A 22,326-nucleotide genomic window follows, 5' to 3' on the forward strand; every position below is an offset into this window, starting at 1 on the left:
TCTTTGCTCTCGTTTTCTTTTGCCTTTTTGTTCCCCACTCCTTGATTCTTTGGGCTTATTTTGTGGGCCGTGGACCAATATGGGCTTAGCAATCGATACTATTCGGCCCATCTTATAAATTACGTTCCGTACCGGCCCAAATGGCCGGACACCGCCGGGACCCGGGACTCCGGGAGGCCGGGCCGCCGGGAGGGAGGACGCTTGAGTGGTCCTGCAATCCTGCTCCTCGACGGGAAGCGTCACCGCGACAGGAAGCGTCGGCAACACTGCAGCAGCCAGCAGGTCTGCAGGTGGCACCTCCGGTCCTCCTTCAGACGACCAGACCTTCACCTTCTCTCTCCCACGAACACACCCGAGACCGAGACCTTAACTTCACTGCATTCCGACACACAGTAGGATTTGGCATTACAGTTTTTGAACATTACAGTCGAAGGCAGTACAGACGGTTTACCAAATGAAGAGGTGGACAAAGGTGGAGCTGCAAAGGGACAAATGGGAAGGAAAAGGCGAAAGCCAAGCGATTTTTTATTACTAGACTTGTAGGATTATATCCTCCCTCCATACCAAAAATAATGTATTTATAGCTATGTATTTGGACAATTGTCTAGATGCATATCTACAAATGCACTTTTTATAGGATCCTAACTCAATAGGTTTCTTGTCATGGAACATACTTATCCGCATCCGCATCTATGTTCTTAACTTTGCAGTGGACGATTTTTTATAAGGACAACCATCGGAGAAGCATATTGACATGAGATTAAGTAGGAGATTTTGTTTTTGATTTTGGGTGTGAGAACGGTAACTATGTAAGAGAAATAGTTGCCTTTTTGTAATTGGCGTTGGGTGTTTTTTCTATTTCCTATGCTACTATATTTTGGGTGAAGAGAAGTATATTTTCTCTCTCTCTTTTTTAACGTATACATGATAGTAATGTACCGAGGACTAAGTTCATTGCAGACATGTTGAAATACAATGAAAATGAATCTAAAGACAGCACTAGATATACAAGAATTTCTTAAACGTGACAAGATTTAGATGGTTCCTTTGTGATGTTATTTAAGCACAATTGCTACGTATCCAACAATATAATAACTCGCCATCGATCCCCTCTTTGGCGTGAATCTTAGTCTATCTCATGATGTTCTTCGTTTTTTGAAAAATATATCTTCTTTAATTATCATTGTAGTATTAGTACGGGTGTTATACTAGTTATGTATAGTTTGATTTCTTTGACTTATTTCTATATTGGCCTCTTTCAAGCATTTCTACATGACCTACTTCAAAATCTACTCACCCCGTACTAAGAATGTAACCTTAGCATTCAAAAATTGTTTATAAATTAAAAAAATGATGGTCATATTACGACATTTGCTTGACTTGTCCTGAAAATTTAGGATTCTTTGCACTCCAAGATGGACAATGATCTCGACGGTAGCAATCCAATACACATCATCGTTTCACCAACCAGATTTTACATCTCGAAATACAAATTCTAGAATTTGCTAATTTCAGGAAGTGTCAATTCAAGTAGGAAGCAATTAATTTTCTTAGGTTTGATATATTATACGACTAATGAAGTTTGGGTCCTCCCAAACCAGAAAAAGAAACCTCCCACCAAATTTCAAAAAGAAGTCTCACTCCATATTATTATATCAGTGTTGGCGCCTAGACGTCCGGACGGATGCCCACGCCTGCACTCCGTTTCACGCGCCCACACGGGGTCCACACCGCCCGACCCCACGCGGGGACCACTCGCGCCCCTTCCGCTTCCCACACGCATGCACGCCCGGACGTCGCCCGCACGCGCCCAACCCCATGCGGGGACCGCTCGCCTCCTCCCCCTATGCGCATGCACACATGACCGTCTGCACCCGCTCGACAGCACCCCAGCAGCTGTCGGTAGGTGGATCCCATTGCAACATGTGCAACATCAAATTTACTTTTACAACATCCGGATGAAACACTTGCAACATAGGTCCGAAACACCTGAAACACTTGCAACATATGTTTGAAACACTTGCAAAATGGCAGAAAACACTTGAAAAGCCATTGCAAACATATACGACATCCTGATAAAAACACTTGTAACATCCAGATAAAACACTTGCAACATACATATGAAAAAACAGATGAAACATTTGGAACAGACGCTTGCAACATACGTGTATAGCCATGGCAACATATGCAACATCTGGATCTACTTTTGCACATCCTATGAAACACTTGTACTTTCAGCAAAACCTCGTAGGCAAGCGGGCTGGCGGAGCACTACACAGCGGGATCCGACGCTCCCCTGCCACAACCGTCACTCGAAGCTCCTCCTCCGCAGCCTCCCCGGAGCTGCCCGCCATGGCCGCTGCCCGAAGCTCCTCCTTTGAGGCTGCTCGGCCCTTCCTCGCCATGGCCGCTGCCCGCGGAACTGCTCCTTCGAGGCCGCCCGACCCTTCCCTGCCACGGCCACCGCTCGGAGCTCCTCCTTCGAGGCCGCCTGGCCCTTCCCCGCCATGACCGCCACCCAACCCTTCCTGCAAGTGACGACGAGGCTCCGCGGCGCGCGAGAGGCAGCTGCGAGCGCCGCCGCGGGTGGCGACGAGGCAACACGACGTGGGGAGGGAGTGGCGAGTGCAGAGAGATTGGTGGGGGTAAAAGGAGCGGTGGGTGAAAGAATAAGGTAGGGGTAGTCGTGTGGGATCTGCGTCCGATATTTCTACCATGGGACGGTCGGGTCATAGCATTACCGTTATTAATATATTTATATATAAAGAAAAAAAAAAGGGGGAAACGGTCCGCCGTGCATAATCGATCCAACGGCCAGCACCTCCTCCTTAAAAGCCGCTCCTCCCACTTCACCATCCCCCCGCTCCCCCACCCTCAGGTCTCCGGCGAAGTCTCCCCCACACCGTGCTCCACATCTCGTCGGCGACAAACCCAAAGACCCGCGCAAAATCCTCTTGATGCGGGGTTTATCTGCCGCCGCCGCCCCCTCCGTGTAGCCAGTCGGATCGGAGCGGCGAGAGGCCTTCGTGTCGGCGCGCGTATTGCTTTCATGGCGGCGGCGCGAGGGGCCCGATCTGGGGTTTTGGCTGCCGCGGCGGTGCTGGTTTCCGTTCTGCTCGTGGGATGTCTCGCCTCGGTCGGCGCGGGGGCCGAGATCCGGCGGCAGAAGAACGTGCAGGTGGCGCTCCGGGCCAAGTGGGCCGGCACGCCGTTGCTGCTCGAAGCCAGGTGAGTTTGCTTGTGGCTGTGTTCGCTGGTAGTTTAGGTGGCTCTGTTTGATAGTGATGTCAATTCGACTTCAGTTTTTTCGGGTTTTAGTAACTTTGGTCACAGAGGTTTAGCATTCAGAACCTGAGGTACGGTAGAAGGAAGCTAAATATGTTTCAATTGTTTTTCTTTTTGATTTTTTTAACGAACCGCACAAGACAGTGCGAGTTTATATAGATATAGCAGAAAAATACAAGACTACGGCCTGGGAGGCCATAGGCAGGAAAATGAAAAAAAATGAGAAAGAAACAGCCTATATTCGCTTATACTCGCCCAGTTAGATTGGGACATCAACGATGGTAACACACGACTCAAACCGCCAAAGCCGACCGGTTGGATTGGGACCTCAACGCGGCTGCACAACTCCACTCGACAACGACAGCCGTATCGAAAGCCTTATCGCAGCGCCAACCAACAAACCCACTCTCATATAATCGCTGAGACCTCTCGGCGTGATCTCGCGTTGATAGGGATCCAAGAGAAAACAGACCGCACCGCACCAAGAAGGCTACCGCCATGCGGGATCTTTGCCGTAGTGCCGCTGCAACACCACACTCCATTTGACAGAGTGATACCACCAGATCCGGACCCCTCGCAGTCGCCACCACGATAACACAAACGCGCGGGGGCTTTGCCACGCCCGCCGTTGGACTCCACCTCGCTTTCGTCGCCTCGAACAAACACCGCGCGCGGGGGCCTCGCCACGTCCTCCACAGTATTCCATGTCACGCATCCGTTTCTATTGTTGCCGTTAGAATGGAGGACAAAGCTGCCTCGGGTTCCCAAGGTCCCCATCGAACAGCCAAACCGTTGCCGCAGGCCGACTTTGCCTCGTTGCTCCACCTGTGCACATAGCCTTAGCCACCGAGGCAGTACCTGAAGAAGTTGCTTGCGCCGTCTTCCAACGATGTACCACACCGGAGTAGCCCAGCAATGCTGAGCCACCCGCCGTAGTCCGCTGCAAGCCTAGTCATCCCACTATACTGTTGCTGCAAGCGCCGTCCTTCGACGCAGTCCCACGCCGCACTGACAGTTGCCATGCAATGCCAGCCGCCGCGGTCCGCTGCAAGCAGCCAACCTGACAACAATGCGATAACCCCTGGCCGCCACCAAAACTGCGATCGCCTCCACGTGAGCTCAACAAACCCCATCAAGCTCGTCATCCTGCACCATGCCGCCTTGTGCCGCCACTGGCTGCGGCCTCCCTTGGTCGTTGTCACCAGCAATGCCACAAGCCGAGTTGGGTCTCTAGAGACGACGCCTCCAAAGAGGGGATGACGCCGGTGGCGCCGCCGTCGCTCGTCCAGAATCTAGATAGGGTTTTCACCTAGAGAACCCCGTGCAGCAGGGATGGAGCTCCAAGATGACACCTCCAACGGGGAGAACAATGCCCTAGGACGCCGCCGCCATCGCCACCAGCAAGATCATCGGCAAAGGCTTTCGCCCGAAGCATCCCAAACCCACCATTGCACGTCCTTAGCTCGACATTCCCAGGACCACTGCCATGGAAGCCCTCCCGGGGCGGCGTTGCTGCCGTGCCTCCTCACGCCGCACGTCGACTCCCTCGGCTGCGCCACCACGACGCCTTACCACATCGTCGGCGCGCACGCGGCTGCTGCCGCGCACAGTCGTCACCGCCCGCAGCGGCCCGACCCATCTCGAGCCGGCACGTAGGCCTCCTCCTCTGCCGCTTGCACTCGCGACATTTCTCCCTGCCGATGCGGCGCGTCAGCTTGTAGCCGCCTCCCAGGCTGTAGAGCCGTCGCGTGCAGCCGCCTCCCAGCCTGCAGCCGCTGCGTACCCAGTAGTCGCACGCGGCCGCCTCCCGGTCCACGGGCGGTCATCGTCGGGGCAGCTCCTGCCGGGGTGTCGCAACCCTGGAGCCCTTGCCACAGACCCCCAGGATGACGCTCGCAGCCCCGCAGTCTGCGCTGCGGACCTCTAGGACGATGCGCCACTGCGCCCCTCACGGACGCCGCCGGCACCGTTCCCCACGGGGCCCACCACTGTAGTAGCAGATCTGGCAAAGGGGGCGGCAGATCCACCCTTGGGACGACGGATCCGACCGCCGGAGGGCCACCAGGCCACCGCCGCAAGGCCGCCGCAGCGCGTCACCTCGCGCCCAAGCTCGGGCCGTTGCTGCCCGCGCCGGCCGCCTACGCGCCTTGCGCCGGACCACCTCCGCCGCACGGCCGTGCGTGCCACGCCGGGACGCCAAGGCCACCTCACGCCGTCTCCCGCTCGGACAAACGTGAGCGCCCACCGCAGATGCCCCGCCGCCGCCGTCCTGGGGGGCCGCGCGAACTTCCGGTAGCCCCCTCCCCGGCTGCCACCCAGGTCGCCCAAGCGGGGGTGGGGGGGGGGTGTGGAGGGTGGGGGTGGGGGGCGACAAGAATATAGAAATGGAAATTAGCTGAACTGCTCTTTTTGAAATTTGAGTTGAATAGCTGATTTCTGTGGAAGTCAAACGGGCTAGGTTCCTTGTTTTCCTTTTAACTGTTAGGAACTGGTTTGTGCAGTAGTAGTGTAGTACACTAGTACTATGGTTGTGTAGAACACTGAAGTACTATGTGACGCTTGATGTGGTTGTGATAGATGGGGTGCCCAAAAAGTAAGAGACTCTTGGTTTAGTAGAAAACCATCCCTGGTATCGGTCAATCTCAGTGATCCTTTCAGTTCCAGAACTGAATGATACTAGATTGCAATATTGGTGGTTTATGTGATGTTTAAAAATGTGGTGTACAGAATACTAAATTCTACAGACCAATAGGCATAGCATGCCTGTTCTGAGAGCATTCTCGTTTTTTATTGCTGTCAAGTGTCAACGTACTATTCAATTCATGCTTTTTAAAGCTTCATCTTAGTATGGAGATTTTTTTGGCACTGTCTCAAAATGGTATTACATGTATTGCTTCATTAGTCCATACGTTTGCATCTTAAGCATAATTGTAGATTCAATATTCACTGAAATGATTTCATATACGTAACATCCATTTGTTAATGGTGTAGATGCTTTGTTTAAATCTAGAAAGATGATATATACCTGGATGAAATTAAGATGATATAATGTGGAATTTTGGTATTCCTTTGTCCTTTATCAGTACTATTTAGTCAAATTATGCTATCCAGCCTCACGGCCTATCTGAATTGAGTTGAGTCACTTGGCCAGATCCTAGGTATTGGACTAACATCAAGCTAGCCTGTTTGCACTGATGTATGCAACCAATTCTATTTTATGCTCTGGAGAAGCATCAGGGGATTGACCCAAAACTCTACAAAGTCTTCACATTTGTAATGTAGATATAACTAATGAAGACAATTTCTTCTTATTTATTTTGACAATCAAGAAGCCAAATAAGTAAGGCAGTGGGCATAATATATTAATATGGTAATAGTGTCAAAGGGCACCTACTTTTTTTACTTTGTGGGAACATGCAGTTAGACATATCTAGCATATACTCTTCTCTTGTATGCTTCTGATTTTGCATCTGTCGACCTGAGGAAACATAAAAAATAATGAATTGGTGTAGTACTTGTTAATTAACATTTGCAGCATTGGTGTTGGCCAATCAATTTCACTTGTTATGTTCCAAACAACACCTAATGAATCTTACGTTTACTATGTTTATTAGTGAATTACTTTCGAAAGAATGGAAGGATCTGTTTTGGGATTTTATCGACCACTGGAAGGAACTGGACAAAGGCTCTGAATGTTTGACGGCAAAATGTTGTGTCCAGAAGATTGTTGAAGACACCCGCACACTACTCAATGAGCCACTATCATCAGTTTTTGAGTTTTCTCTTACCCTTCGATCAGCATCGCCAAGATTAGTGCTTTACAGGCAGCTTGCAGAGGAGTCATTATCTTCGGTTTCTATTAACGATTCACAGGAGCAAATTTCTGGTCATGGTACTGGAGAAAATTTTGATAGGGCTGTAGGTCCGAGCTCTTCAGGAGGAACTTGCTGCTGGGTAGACACAGGGAATGCTCCACTGTTCACTTCAGGCGATCTACATGAATGGCTTGAGGGCTTGGGCAAGCTGTAAGTATCTTCCCTTTTCCTTAACTTTCCCCTTTGCTCAGCTAAAAGATGGGTAACACAGAATATTTGTTGAACAGAGCTATGGACTCCACCGAACAACCTGAACTCTTTGACTTTGACCATGTATATCCTCGTGCAAATGTTACCGCTCCAATTGCTATATTTTATGGGGCTGTCGGGACAAAATGCTTCAAAGAGCTGCATGTTCAACTAGCAGAAGCATCAAAGCAGGTAACATACACATACCTGTTTTAGGGTGTACTTCAGGACATATGAGGTCATGAGGAAATAATAAACCCTAGAAAATGGAACCATTAGGTGCAGTACAAGGTCATTATTTGTTTGGTGCCTATCCTTCCACATATACTGATCTAGATGTTTCTACTACATTATCAACATGTAAACTCCGATAGCCTATTGCTTCTTTCGAGTTCACCTCCCAAAGTTCCACACATGGCAAGAGAACTTAATGAATTTGTCACATTAGCAGTAATTGATGTGATGGCTTTATTGTTTATACTTCTATTAATTGTGCCATACCTCTGACAATGTGGTACCCTGTTTTGCTTAAGATACTTTCCATTTATACACGTATTGACATTTTCCTGAGCAAGAAACACACACACGCATAGTGGTTTTTGAACAATCATGATGTGATTTGCTGAGGCCCAGCACGTTGTCTTCACCTTAACATTTCTAACGGCAACACAGTTTTATCTCCAAGATTAATCATGAATCTCTCTTTTAAATTCCACGTGCAAATGATATTTGCTACCAGTATCTAGTGTATGTTTTCTTTGGCATCCTCTTCATGCTTGGGTTGTCTAATTGTTGTATCTGCTGTTCGTAGGGAAAAGTCAGGTATGCTTTGCGCCCTGTCCTACCATCTGGATGTCAGGCTACATCTAGCTTTTGTGGTTCAATTGGTGCTGTAGATGCAGTCACCTTAAGTGGTTATGGGGTGGAGCTTGCCCTCAAAAACATGGAATACAAAGCCATGGATGACACTGCTATAAAGAAGGGTAATTCTGCTAGTTGTTTTCTTTGCACCAGAAGATGCACTGGTTGCTGCTTAGTTCTTTCTGGAATTATCAAGTAAATATTTGTCATGCGGAAAAGTAGCAAAAGTAGAAAATATTATTTCTTTGGTTGATTGAGCCCTAACTTTCTTTCCTTAATTTTGTGCTGATTGATCCCTGTCATTTCTTTCCTTTCCAGGCGTTTCTCTAGAAGATCCTAAGACTGAAGACCTCAGTCAAGAAGTCAGAGGGTTTATATTTTCCAAGATTCTGGTTTGTTCTATTCAGACCGTAGCCTAACTATTGGAGCTTCAATGTGATGTGCAAATAAAGAAGTGTTGATTATTATTTCTATGTATTTTCTATTGATTTCTAGGAACGCAAGCCAGAGCTAAATGCCGAGATTATGGCCTTCAGAGATTATCTGTTGTCATCAACAGTATCTGACACACTTGAAGTCTGGGAACTCAAAGGTATTTTTGCCTTCGTGCCATAAATTGATACTTATTGATCATATTTTTCTGTGATTTTGTTTGTCCAACAGCAGCACATCATTTTTTTGTACGGAAAAACTGTGAGTGCATCATTGTATATTATAGAAGCACCTTTTCATTTCCGGTCTGCTCCACACTGCAGATCTGGGTCATCAGACAGCACAGCGTATCGTTCAAGCATCAGATCCTTTACAGTCAATGCAGGAAATAAATCAAAATTTCCCAAGTATAGTTTCTTCACTATCACGAATGAAGGTACTGTCACATCTTGCTCACTTTAAACATCGATATATGCACATAAATAATGATAACTGAAGTGTTTTGTCTCTACTTTTATCTCCAATACATGCATACAAATTATGAAATTTCTATGATTACTGACAACAATACCCTGTTTGTACAGCTTGACAATTCCATCAAAGATGAAATTATTGCAAATCAACGAATGGTTCCACCTGGCAAGTCACTGATGGCTTTGAATGGTGCTTTGATTAATATTGAGGATCTTGATCTTTACCTGTATGTTCTAACATACTTTCTGGATAATGTTGTTTCTTATTATTTTACTCTTTGTTTTACCTTGTTTAGCAACAAGCACCTTAGCTATTTGCCTCCTGCATTAGCATATCAAAATAGACTACAATCAGTGTACCCTTATACACCTGGATTGTGATTCTATACCGCTTTCCGCTAGAAACTATGCAGTGGCTAATGCACAATCACAATTCTGACGGTTCCAATCTTATAATGGAAGAAGAATGTTGGAATATTATTATATTGTCTTTTTAAAGGGAAATGCCACGTACCCAAATCTCCACCTACGAGGTCACAGCCAAACCAAAAAGGAAAGAACATACGCCCAACCAGCTGATCACTCACAATTGTTGTTGAGAAGATGATGGCACAAAAGTAGCTTATAATTTCCTTGCAAAGCCGCACTTATTCAGGAGGATTTGTTAGCTTTGTTAGTAGAGTTTGCATGGTAGTCCTTGTCAATTTGTTCGCATTTTTTCTCCACCAGATCCTGACAGTTTTCCAACTCTGTACCGGGTTTGTTATTAAGCTAATCTTCACCATCCTTGTATCTCATCTGCCCTGACACCAGGCACACAGTCTATTTTTGCTGATATGTTCTGTTTTCATCTTCTTTTGGGCCAGGCTGTGACTAATCCCCTGACTCAGTAGCCGATTCACTAAAATTATTATCAATTTTGCTGTCTTATACTCAATGTGATCATCAAGTAGACATTTATTTTTCATTATGACTTGTTCGACAGGTTAATGGATATGGTCCACGGAGAATTATCCCTGGCTGATCAGTTCGCCCGGTTAAAGGTGAAGTTTAAGAAATATGTTGGGAGTACTTTTGTTTCACTCCATCTTTTTTTCAATGCTTCAATGCTTGTTCCGGAACTTCTGTGTTCTGATACCACTGTCTAGCTTTGCTTGTTTCGAACTTTAATATGCCTTTTGTTTTCTTATAAGTTTTTGCCATATGAACTTTGCCAGTTGTGGTGCCTTTTAAATCATAAAATTGTTTTGGTCTGATGATACACCATTCGGCATAGTTATTAACTTTAATTCTGAATATTAATAGTAGTGCAGTACAATGAATTTTACAAATTCTTAATATTAATAGGAGTACAATGTAATATTATGACGATAAACAACATCTCTGTTCTCTAGTCAGGATTGTGGAACAATTTCTTTTTTCCAAATGGGCACATTGGCTATCATAGTCATCCTTAATGATAAACAACTCAAAAGCATAGTATCAAATCCTGGATAATTAACATTAAGCCCACCTAACTCAAATCTTATTGATATTCAGTATGATCATGATTTTGGCCAAAAGTTCATATTTTGTCATCTTGCATGAGATTGCATTATTCCTGATTTTTTCTGCAATTCTGTCATTCTTTCTAGTATGTAAGATGTATTTTCAGTTTCTTTTGAGTGAAGAGTTACTTTCTAATTGATGTCTAATCTTTACCAGTTGCCTCAAAGTGCTGCCCACAAGATCCTGTCAGCTCCTCCGCCAGCAGAATCTAATTCCTTCCGTGTTGACTTTCGGTCTTCTCATGTGCATTATCTTAATAACCTGGAGGAAGATACCATGTACAGAAGATGGAGAAGCAACCTCCAGGAGGTTTTGTTCACTTCTCATTTTCTTGGCACCATTGAATGGAGATTGTCATTTTGTTTGCTTTGCTTTGCCAAGAAAATAAGGAATTGCAGTATATATATCTTCCCATGCCTTTAGGCGCATAGGGAATTATAATATCCTCATGTTTTTTATGAGAAATATTAATTGATTTGTCTGTAGCGTGCCCTGTCAACTATGCTCATATTTGAGTTAAGTGCACAGGCAATACTCAAACCTATCATGGAGTGTCATACTGTCATCCAGGTCCATGAACTTGGAAATTGCAGATAAGGGTCTATAAACGTGTTAAATATGTTATATAGGTCCAAAGTGCCCAAAATACCCCTATGATTTTGCCTTGTCAATATATCTCCACATTGACATGCCACATCAGCAACCCTAGGGGTATTTTGGTTACTTTGGACTCGCATGACACGTTTAACAAGTATAAGGAGCTGAATTTGCATTTTCGAAGTTCATGGACCTGGATGACACTCCATTACAAGTTTGAGGACCGCTCGTGCATTTCACTGTATAAATTTCACTTTCATTGTTGATATTGTTTCGCTCCATATCAATTTTTTAGTTTGCATGGCCGTATACAGAAATCTTTGTTTGCTATTCCTATCAAAGTTGGCAGATTAGTCGTTTTGCATATGCTACTAATCAATTTGGCTAGGCTTTTCGTTTTCTGTATCCCTTGGCCATATTGTATCTGCAACAGCAGCCAGTATTACCTTATGCAATCTTAATGATGGTCTCTCCCCTTTTTTCCTGTGTAGCTATTGATGCCAGTCTTCCCTGGTCAGATGCGTTACATCCGTAAAAATCTCTTCCACGCTGTTTATGTGCTTGATCCTGCTTCAGCCTGTGGTGCAGAGGCTAGTTCGTTGCTTACCTCTTTTATGTTTTTATTCTTTGTTTACCTGCACTTCTACTATTCATTGACATCTAGTCTATTTCCATTTTTTCTTTAAAAAATACAGACCATTGACATGGTCCTGTCTCTCTATCAAGATAATGTCCCTATAAGATTTGGTATCATAATGTATTCTTCAAGATTCATCAATGTCATTGAAGAAAGTGATGGCACTCTTCCAATAAATGATGGAGAAGACACTTCCATTTTGGTAATCATTTATTCACTTTAAATATTTTTACTGCAATTTATTGATAATATTTTGCTTTGATAAATAAAAGTTGTCACTTGCTTTATATTATGTCATAAAACCACCTTATGTTGGGGTTAGCTATTTACCTTATTTCCTGGCCTTTATCGCTACTAGTGCTCTTTAGGTATATGGAATAATGATGAAAGTGTACAGCCACATTGTTTCCTATATTATCATCATGATGTCCATTTTTTTAGGAATCATTCCCTCCAGCGTACAAGAGTTTATTTTAAGTTATTGGGCCAACATAAAATGGATTAGATATTTTGTGTTATTAAAGATGCTTATGTGCTATCTTTGCTAACTTTCTCCTCCTATATACAGATAACAAGACTTTTCTTGTACATCAAGGAAACATACTCAACGCAGTTGGCATTTGAATTCCTCAGCAATGTGAGTGAACCAATTGAGGTCCCAGTTAATAATTGAAATAAGGAGCCAGTTCTTCAAGATAATTTCTAGCTGCTTGTTGATAATATTTTGTGTCCTTTGGTTATTTCAATGCTTGTTTCTGTGTCCAGTAGTTCTGTATTCTAGGTTAATTTGATGCCTGTAAAATTGAGCTTTACATATAAGTCAACTTGGTTTTAGCATAAGATGCTTATCTTTGCGTTGGTATTTTTCCCTTCTGGCCCTTCTCTCATTTTTTTTTATCACTGGAAATAAAAAGTTGATATGTAAATCCTGCCATGATTGTCTAGCAGTTCTGGCCCAATTTGTCTGCAAATTCTTGGCAATCCACCAATTTTTAGCTGAATTTCCCAAGCTACCCTTATTATACCTAACCAAGCCCTATTTTCTTGCCTTGATTTACGTGTTTTGAGATATTATTGATTGATAGTTTGTTGATCTGTGAATCACACAAAGAAACTGATTGCCTAGCTATGTGTGTTGGTCAAGAGTGTTAAGTCATTTCAGGAATCCTGCAAGAGTACATATTTGTTTGTTCGGCAAGTTTGACAATGGATGTCTTGTGGCCTCTTCAAATTACAGTAGTGTATTTTGTTCTAGTGGAACCATATTATTGTTCTTTTGTTAAAAGCCCCCCATAATCCAGTTCTTTGTACTACTTTGTTGATAATCATCCAAATTATACTGCCTGTAGATGTTCTGAAATTTTATATTGTTGTTACCTTCCACAGATACATAAATCAAGGAATGGTGAAGATGACTACAATGAAGATCTTATTGAAGCTCATCACGTAGAAGGGGCATTTGTTGATTCATTATTGTAAGCATGTTCACTGAGTTATATGTTTTTGGATATTATTGACCTAGCAGAATTGTTATGTTTTTTTTCATTGCTTGTTTTTGGCAATACGCAGGTCAAGTGCTAAATCTCACCCTCAGGATGTGCTGCTTAAGCTGCAAAAAGAGAACATGTACAGGGAGGAGGCTGAACAAAGTTCTCGTTTTGTTCACAAGCTTGGGTTGTATAAGCTTCAGTGTTGTCTATTGATGAATGGACTCGTCCATGAAGCAAATGAGGTAATAATTACTTATCCAGATTCAAGTTTAATAAATTAAGAAGCATCAAGCTTTTATATGTTTAAATTTAAAGCAGCAACTTGTCGTTTTTTATGGTATTAGTAAGGAAAGTACATAAGATCTTTCAAAAAAATACTAGTATGTGCCACTTTACTGCCTTTCATACTTACTGAAGGATGCGACCATGAATGCTATGAATGACGAGCTTCCTAGGATTCAAGAACAAGTTTATTATGGACATATCCAGTCCCACACAGATGTTTTAGAGAAGTTTTTGTCAGAAAGTAGCTACAAGCGGTACAACCCATCAGTAAGTACAAATATTTCTGAAAAATGCAGTACATTGATTTCCACTCCAATAATCATGCAGTCCTTTTCCTTCAGATTACTGGCAAGAGTGCAGGGAAGAAATTTGTTTCGCTATTTGCATCGTATCATCAGGAAGACTCTGTATTTAATGATATTAAGTACTTACAATCTCCTGCAAGTATGTTTCTTATTACCCTTTCTTGTAACTTGTCATCCATTATCAAAGATTATTGCTGTTCACATATAGCTGTTGAATCTGTCTGCAGCTGTAGATGATGCGAAACCTGTAACCCATCTACTTGCTATTGATCTTTCGTCAAAAGTTGGAATAAAATTGCTTCATGAGGCCATACGTTACCTGGTAGGTGCAGCAGATATCTTTCGTACCTATTTAGTGTGCTATTCATGATATTTATGTTGACATTGTCTCTTTGCCATATAGATGGACGGGACTAATAGAGGTCGTGTTGGTCTGCTACTCTATGTCCGCACTGCTAGTTCACCGCCTATTTTACTTCTGAAAGATATCTTTGATAGAACTATTTCATCTTTCAGGTTTGTTCCTCATACACTTAACCCCAGGGGAAATGCTGCATTGTAAAAACAATTGTTTCCGTTCTTAGCATTTCATTGTATAAACAACTAATCTAGTGGCTTTCTTGTGTAGCTACAAAGAAAAGGTATTGGTCTTCCTGCACGAGGTCTTGAAATTTTATGGAGCCCAACCTACACCTGTCTCTTCAGTTGCTGATGATTGGACTAGAACTATGATGGAAAAGGTCTATAGCTTAGCTGCTGAAATTGCTTTGCCCGTTGATGACTATAAAGCATGGTTTAAAAGTTTCTCTGCTGATACAGTTCTCAAAGGGATGGATAAGGTCTGTATCTGAGTTTTTCTGCTCTTTGCAATATTCTCATTTAAGTAAATCGTAACTACATGTAATTCATATAATAGATGTATTAACCAAATTAATATTGCCATTACGGAAGACCAACTTAATCTCACTAACTGCACAGGTTTCCATATGTTTCAGATTTTTTTTCTTTCAGTTTCCTATCGATTTTTTCTCAGAAGTATAACATTTGTTTCTTTATTACAGTTATCTGACTTCGTATTTGGGCAACTGGGGCTTGTGTTTGGTAGTAATGCTGTGATCACCAATGGACGGGTAAGCTTTATGGTTCATATTGACCAGCTTAATGACCCATAATTCTTGGTGACTGGCGACATGCCATTACCAATTAGTATTGCTGTAAGTCTAGGTGCGGTTTACTAATAGATACATTATTTGATTATCATGAATTTATGCTCAAGATAACAATTAGTTTTAGTCCCGAGGTTTATATTAACTGATTTTTAAAGCAGCTTATGCAGTTACGTACTTACATTATGTTGCAACTTTCAGGTCTTTATTATGAAGGAAGGAGAACCATTTTTAGCCGATGACTTAGGTCTCCTCGAGTCTATGGAGTACGATTTGAGAACAAAATACATATTTGAAATAATTGAAGAGGTTGAATTTGCTGGTGTTGACCCCGATGACCTGACAAGGTAAGTATCAGGCATGCAATAGTTCAGTAATTTTTCTATAAGGCTTTAGTTAGCTGCACATACAGAATCAATAATGTATGGACTAGTCTGATTGGTGTATTTTTAAATACTTTGTATGTACATACTTTTACTATGCTCTCTGTTCCTCTGTAGTTGACAATTTGGTCTGGAAACCTCACAAAGAGTCAGGATTTTATTCTCCACTTTTGTTTGCCTCCATTTTTATCTTTTAGGCGACAGTTAATTACGGTCACTATATTTGCTATATAAAAATTAATTCGTCCCAAAGGAACACTCATTTTGAATGAATAGAATGAAATACAATGTTACATTCTTTTGTTTTTGATAAATCCTAATCAATGTACTTTCTTTGCAGCCAATTCTACAGCGACATTGCAATGTTGATCTCGTCATCGATGTCTGTTCGTGAAAGGCCATCTGAAAGAGCACATTTTGAAATTTTGCATGCAGAGCATAGGTATTTCCTGATTTATTTTGCATGAGAAGTGTGCTATGGAACATATTTTATTATCATATATTGCTATTGTTAACATGGTATCGCCATACTACACCAGTGACACATGCTGCTCAAATGGGTAACTGGCCTATCACTGAACGAAACAACTTTAGGAGGAACCAGGAACCTATGACTTGGCTGCAAACTAGCTGGTTTCCGTTAAAACTCTACAGAATTGGACAAGTAGATAGTTCAAATACCAAATCAGTAAAAACTGAGGAACTTGGTAGAAACTGAATCATTATAATTTGGAGGAATGATCCTAATATATAGGTCCTTCAACTTGCTTGGGTTAGAAAAACTGTGGGTCACGTCCATTTCTAATTGCCTGCAGTTCATTTTAGTATTAGATGCTTCTGTATTATCCGTGAAATTATTCTGGAAAGTTGAAACACAAAATTTTATGTTTTCTGGTTCATATTGGAACATTCCTTTGATATCATGGCAACGAAAACTGTTATGCTGTCAGGTACTCAGCTGTATCACTTGATTTTGGGACTTTCTTGTTAATGAAGGCTGTTATATATTTCGAAATGCTCATAGGACTAAACTTTGTTGAACTGCACTTAGCTTGTTGGGTCTTAAGCCTCTGAGATCACTAATTACATTTATCTATACAATTAGAAGCTTTCAACATTGAAACTGCGGATAGAAGAATTAACAAAACAATCCACAAACTGGGCGCAGATGCAGGGCTTTCCTTTTTAACTAAGCTTTAAGTCCCATACACTGCGTTGCACTATAGTATGGACTACCCTTGGGTCTTAGTTGGTAACTTACAGTTACATTCATTTTTCTGTCATGCAGTGCTATCAGATTGAATAATGAGAATTCAAGTATTCACATCGATGCTGTCATTGATCCGCTAAGTCCCACTGGGCAAAAACTTGCCCCACTTCTACGCATACTCTGGAAACAGATTCAGCCGAGCATGAGGATTGTACTAAATCCTATTGTATGTAATCTTATTCTTCTTAGTCTGTCATTCTACATCAAAGTTAACTCAGATCCTTTCCCGCTGCTTTTGTGTTGTTTGAAAATCTGAATTATTAGTCGGAGAATGAACCAGGTAATCATTATATAGGGGCGTCTTGTCCTGCTAGTGGAGGCTATTGAATATTAGATCGCTTAACTGGCCCAATTGTTACTAAAGGTCGGTGATGCAACATGCAGTTCAACAGCCTGAACAATTTGTGCTTGTGCATGCTGTTCCATTCCCCGCAAGCTTTGCTTTTGACTGAATATGGATGGTGTTATCAAATATGTCGGTAATAGAGTTCAGTTACACATTGGTGTTATATTGCATGCCATGGTTTGTATGTATATTTGATATTCCTAATTCCTATAAACATCTTTTCATTCTATGTGTTTGATCTGCATCTTGAGCCAATCAATGTGCTATGCACAACTTTACCAAAATTAATATATTGTAGATTGTAGATGCGGAAGTTTATTTGTTTGAAATCCATGGTTGGAGAGTATTGTTTGTTGTTTGAAGCCATAAAGAATTACTATGTCTAAGCTTGTGCTGCCCTAGAGATGATTGTATAATCGTATCTGTATTTGACGTAAACATTTCTTGATGATTTCAGAGTTCCCTCGCAGATCTTCCTTTGAAGAACTTCTACAGATTTGTTGTTCCATCGATGGTAACTGGGCATATTTCTAATGATTAGCACATTACCACTATTACCTGCACTAATACTTGACCACTCGATATGCAGGATGATTTTAGCAGTACAGACTATTCTGTACATGGACCTAAAGCTTTCTTCGCAAATATGCCACTTTCAAAAACACTTACAATGAACATAGATGTTCCAGAACCATGGCTTGTTGAACCAGTTGTTGCCATGTAAGTTAGCCATCAAATATTAATCAATCTTCAGAAAATGATTTTATGCTGCAGTACATCACCTCATTGTATGTTCTCCACGTGCAGCCATGATTTAGACAACATTCTTTTAGAGAATCTCGGTGATGTTAGAACTTTGCAGGCAGTATTTGAACTTGAAGCTCTCCTCTTGACAGGTATGATCATTTGATGATCATTGTTTGGTTCCGGTACATTGCATAACAAACAAAAGAAATTTCTTTCAGGTCACTGCATGGAAAAAGACCGAGACCCTCCCCGTGGTCTGCAGTTTATCCTTGGTACAAAACAAAGACCACACTTGGTAGACACACTTGTCATGGCCAACTTGGGTTACTGGCAGATGAAAGTCTCCCCTGGTGTGTGGTACCTACAATTGGCTCCTGGCCGTAGTGCTGATCTATATGAGCTACCTCCAAAACTCATTGCCATTGATAGCTTGAGAGGCAAACTAATGCACATTGAAGTGCAAAAGAAGAAAGGAAAGGAGCGTGAGGAGTTACTAAATGCTGCCGATGACCACCACTTTCAGGAAAAGATGGTCTGTTTCTTATTTAGTTACTAGCATACCTTTGAAATTCTATGCATCACTTCTTTTAAAATATTTTTGAATGCAGGATAACAAAGGCTGGAATAACAACCTTCTGAAATGGGCTTCTAGTCTCATTAATGGTGATGCATCATCAAAAAATAAAGCTGATAAAATCACCGTAAGTAATTCAATTCAGCTATCTGTGTTCATCTTATTGCACATACTGCAAAGAGGGCATATAACAGCAGAATCAGATAGTGCTCTTGAAGTTTGGATCTTTCAAAAATTCATGATTTTCTTTTCAGGATACTTCCAAAACTCCAAGAATCTTATGTAGACAATTATTCAAGTAGTCTAGTGTAGTTTTACATAAGAACTCTGTAGTAGCGTATCTAGACCAGCCTACAAGTATTGGTACACAGTGAGACAGATTCAGAAAACCTATTCAGATGCTTATTTAGTGTGTTTTTAGTAAAGAAAATGCAATTGTGTCTTTCTTTTGAGAATATCGAGAAGACGAACCTTGAACATTTGGAACCTGAACTTTATCTGGAAGCTCAATTGTCTGCTTGCTTATATTAGTCAACTATAATTATATATCCTTGGCTGACTTGATCTGTAAAATACTAGTATCATAGATATTTATTTGTAGGGAAACAATCATTCCATCCGTGAAAGTTAAGAGAGTTACATGGATGCCTGTAGAATCTGTTACTGGTTATATTCAACATTTGGTGTGTCGAGGAAGATATGACAATTTTGCTGTACCTGTATTCAGGACCGTAAGGATGCAAGACAAGGGGAGACCATAAACATTTTCTCTGTTGCTTCTGGGCATCTGTAAGTCTCTGTTTCTAGGATGTTTTGTCGTTATCTTTTACCAATATGTATTATCATTTCTGTGGTCATGTCATGCTCCCAATCACTTGCTAGCACTGTTATCTTACATTGTCTAGTTGTTCTCATCATAGGGGAAGGCATGACATGACATGATTCAGGTTGTATTTCACATTGAACCGTAACAAAACCCGATCACATAAAGTTTAATGTTACTAGAAACCTAGAGCTAATTGCTAATTATATCATACAAAGTTTGCAACACACTGCCTGAAGAATATTCCGAAAAGTATTGAGCGTGTTTGATTTAGCTGCGAGTTCTTGTGTTGCAGGTATGAGCGTTTCCTCAAAATAATGATTTTGAGTGTTCTAAAGAAGACGCAGAGGCCAGTGAAGTTTTGGTTCATAAAGAATTATCTATCTCCACAGTTCAAGGTACATGAACTGCGTTTGAGTTGATTAACTAACTATAATTAACAGATATTAGACATCTATTTCTAACCTTCCTGCTGCCAGGATGTCATACCCCACATGGCTCAGGAATATGGATTCGAATATGAGCTCATCACGTATAAATGGCCAACATGGTTACACAAGCAGAAAGAGAAGCAAAGAATTATATGGGCATATAAGATATTATTTCTGGATGTCATATTTCCACTTTCACTGAGGAAGGTATGCCCATATCATGAGTTCCACGCGCATGTTCCGATCATCTTGTGATCCGTGCAATTTCATCACTCTCCTTTTTAGCACATTGAAGCAACCTGGCCATATTTAGTTCTAATAATATCTTCCCATGATACTTTCGGCATAGGTGATTTTCGTTGATGCCGATCAAATTGTGAGAGCAGACATGGGAGAACTATATGATATGAACCTGAAGGGTCGCCCGCTTGCATATACTCCATTCTGCGATAACAACAAGGATATGGATGGCTATCGATTTTGGAAGCAAGTTAGTCACTGATTTATGATAAATCCATGTTACTACCACAGATGATTGTTCGTATTAATTTAAAAATGGACTTGTTTTTCGCTGAGACTTTTTTTATCCTTTGTGAAGGGTTTTTGGAAAGATCATCTGCGAGGTAGACCATACCATATCAGGTAGGTGACCTTTCCCATCAATTATGCTGTAATTAAATTATTGTTAATGTTGTTTAAAACAATGCGACTTGGTGGTATTCCAGTGCGCTTTATGTTGTCGATTTGGCCAAATTTCGACAAACTGCTGCTGGGGATACTCTACGTGTCATCTATGAACAACTCAGCAAGGACCCCAACAGTCTCTCCAATCTTGATCAGGTAAATGATTTGCTACTGCATCCATTTGATTTACCTTGCACACAATAGATAGATGGATCGATAACTGGTTGTTGTTGTAGTATTGTACAGTTAGTGGCTGCAAATTGGGTTTTATTGTTGATGAGAACTGGTTCTGTCTGGAGAACCAAGATATCCCCAAAAAAGGGTGAATCCATTTAATTCAAATCTGAAACTTTGAAATCATCATTTTAATAGAGAGGATGTAAGGATCAACTCTATGTTGCCTGGGCATGAGTGTACAATTTAGATGGAATTCATGTCAAATTTAGAAGCAAGCTTGCAACTGCTGCAAACTCCAAAGTTATGAGAGTGCAGCATGTTAGACATTGCTAAACTAAAAAACTACAAAGCAAATAGACTTTGGCAAATGTAGAAAGTTCACAAAGTTGAATGCGGAAGTGGGAATCTTCTTTCTTTTTAGAATGAAGCTATATAAGTGATCAGAGCATCCTGCTGTTCAGAAAAGTCCTACTGGTGATGGGAGTAATAGGCACCAATATCGTTCACCTCCAACCCACACCTCATCGCATACAAACTGCATGATCTAATGCCAGTTCCACTGGCACCAGCTAATTTCTATTTCTGGTGTGTGTCGGAATATTTGCAAAATCCAATTTTTAGATCCCTGCCAGGAAAGCAAGTACATAAGTGGGATTTGTTGATTTGAATGTGTCCGGCAGAATAAGATTTCTGTATTTGAAACTATTTCATGTCATTTAATTGCATCTGTATACATGCAATGTTGCAATGCTTACTTGGAACACATTAACATTCAGGATCTCCCAAATTATGCTCAACATACCGTGCCTATATTCTCTCTTCCTCAAGAATGGCTTTGGTGTGAATCTTGGTGTGGAAACGCCACAAAGGCAAGAGCAAAGACCATTGATCTGTGCAACAATCCAATGACAAAGGAGCCAAAGCTTCAGGTAATGTTATGTTCCAGTGGAAGTTTCTAACTGTTTATTCTTTTGTCAAGCATTCCTGATTTGCTAAACTTTTATACCCTCTCTTTCTAGGGTGCTAGAAGAATAGTTCCAGAGTGGGTTGGTCTTGACAGTGAAGCACGGCACTTTACTGCACGAATCTTGGGGGATAATCTCGAGTCTCCGGAAGCCACTTCCCCACCATCTGAGACACCAAAACCCGATGATAAAGACACTGATCAGAATGTGAAAGACGAGCTATGATTGCCAGCTGTTTCCCGGGCTTGATCGTACTGACTGAAGGTCTGATGCCTCGGCAGTTCAGGATATAGCCGCGGAAGGGCTAATTAAACGCAGGTACCATATCATACAAATTCGTCAACACACTAGACCTGGAATCCCTGACGCCCGAAGTTTGTCACCATCAGACATGCACCTCAATTCAGGTATTTGGTTTCACTAATTGTTTCCGCACCTTCAACCCAATCAAATGGTGGGGATGTTGTGTCCGGTACGGCTATCCTGTCAGCATAGGTTAACATGGAAGTCAGCTGGGGTGAAGAACTGGTCTGCTGCATACACTGTAATAGTCAACAATTCACATATTTGAGATGTTCATGTGATGTAAAATTTATTGGCAGCTGCCAGTCTAAAGCCAACAGCAACCTGGCAGAGAAAACGCCTGAGAATTTTGTAGTAGTCATCAGTGGAAGCACTTAGTAAGACGATGCCTGTCGAATGTACTTTGTACATCAAGTTTTCTACCATGATAATTGGCCATTCTGGGCAGCTATTCATACCAAATTCCTGCAATTATCGATT

At 41.9% G+C, this 22,326-nt stretch overlaps 1 protein-coding gene across 1 annotated transcript; it reads left to right on the top strand.

The window, feature by feature from the left end:
* Positions 1–2,854: 2,854 nt before the first annotated feature.
* Positions 2,855–22,317, top strand: LOC117841047 (UDP-glucose:glycoprotein glucosyltransferase). The gene is made up of 37 exons (XM_034721613.2): positions 2,855–3,228; positions 6,900–7,310; positions 7,388–7,541; positions 8,161–8,332; positions 8,529–8,602; positions 8,706–8,802; positions 8,966–9,078; positions 9,227–9,342; positions 10,101–10,158; positions 10,820–10,972; positions 11,752–11,850; positions 11,956–12,099; positions 12,466–12,534; positions 13,284–13,372; positions 13,467–13,629; positions 13,805–13,939; positions 14,014–14,116; positions 14,205–14,299; positions 14,381–14,493; positions 14,606–14,816; positions 15,039–15,107; positions 15,345–15,490; positions 15,867–15,968; positions 16,815–16,962; positions 17,600–17,656; positions 17,732–17,862; positions 17,950–18,038; positions 18,108–18,421; positions 18,498–18,590; positions 19,191–19,252; positions 19,582–19,684; positions 19,766–19,924; positions 20,067–20,207; positions 20,316–20,359; positions 20,443–20,557; positions 21,355–21,507; positions 21,598–22,317. Exons 1-37 carry the CDS (start codon positions 3,050–3,052, stop codon positions 21,766–21,768), a joined length of 4,845 nt encoding a protein of 1,614 aa, XP_034577504.1. The 5' UTR covers positions 2,855–3,049; the 3' UTR covers positions 21,769–22,317.
* Positions 22,318–22,326: the final 9 nt, after the last annotated feature.

The sequence above is a fragment of the Setaria viridis genome, chromosome 9, assembly GCF_005286985.2.
Source record: "Setaria viridis chromosome 9, Setaria_viridis_v4.0, whole genome shotgun sequence".
Classification (NCBI taxonomy): domain Eukaryota; kingdom Viridiplantae; phylum Streptophyta; class Magnoliopsida; order Poales; family Poaceae; genus Setaria; species Setaria viridis.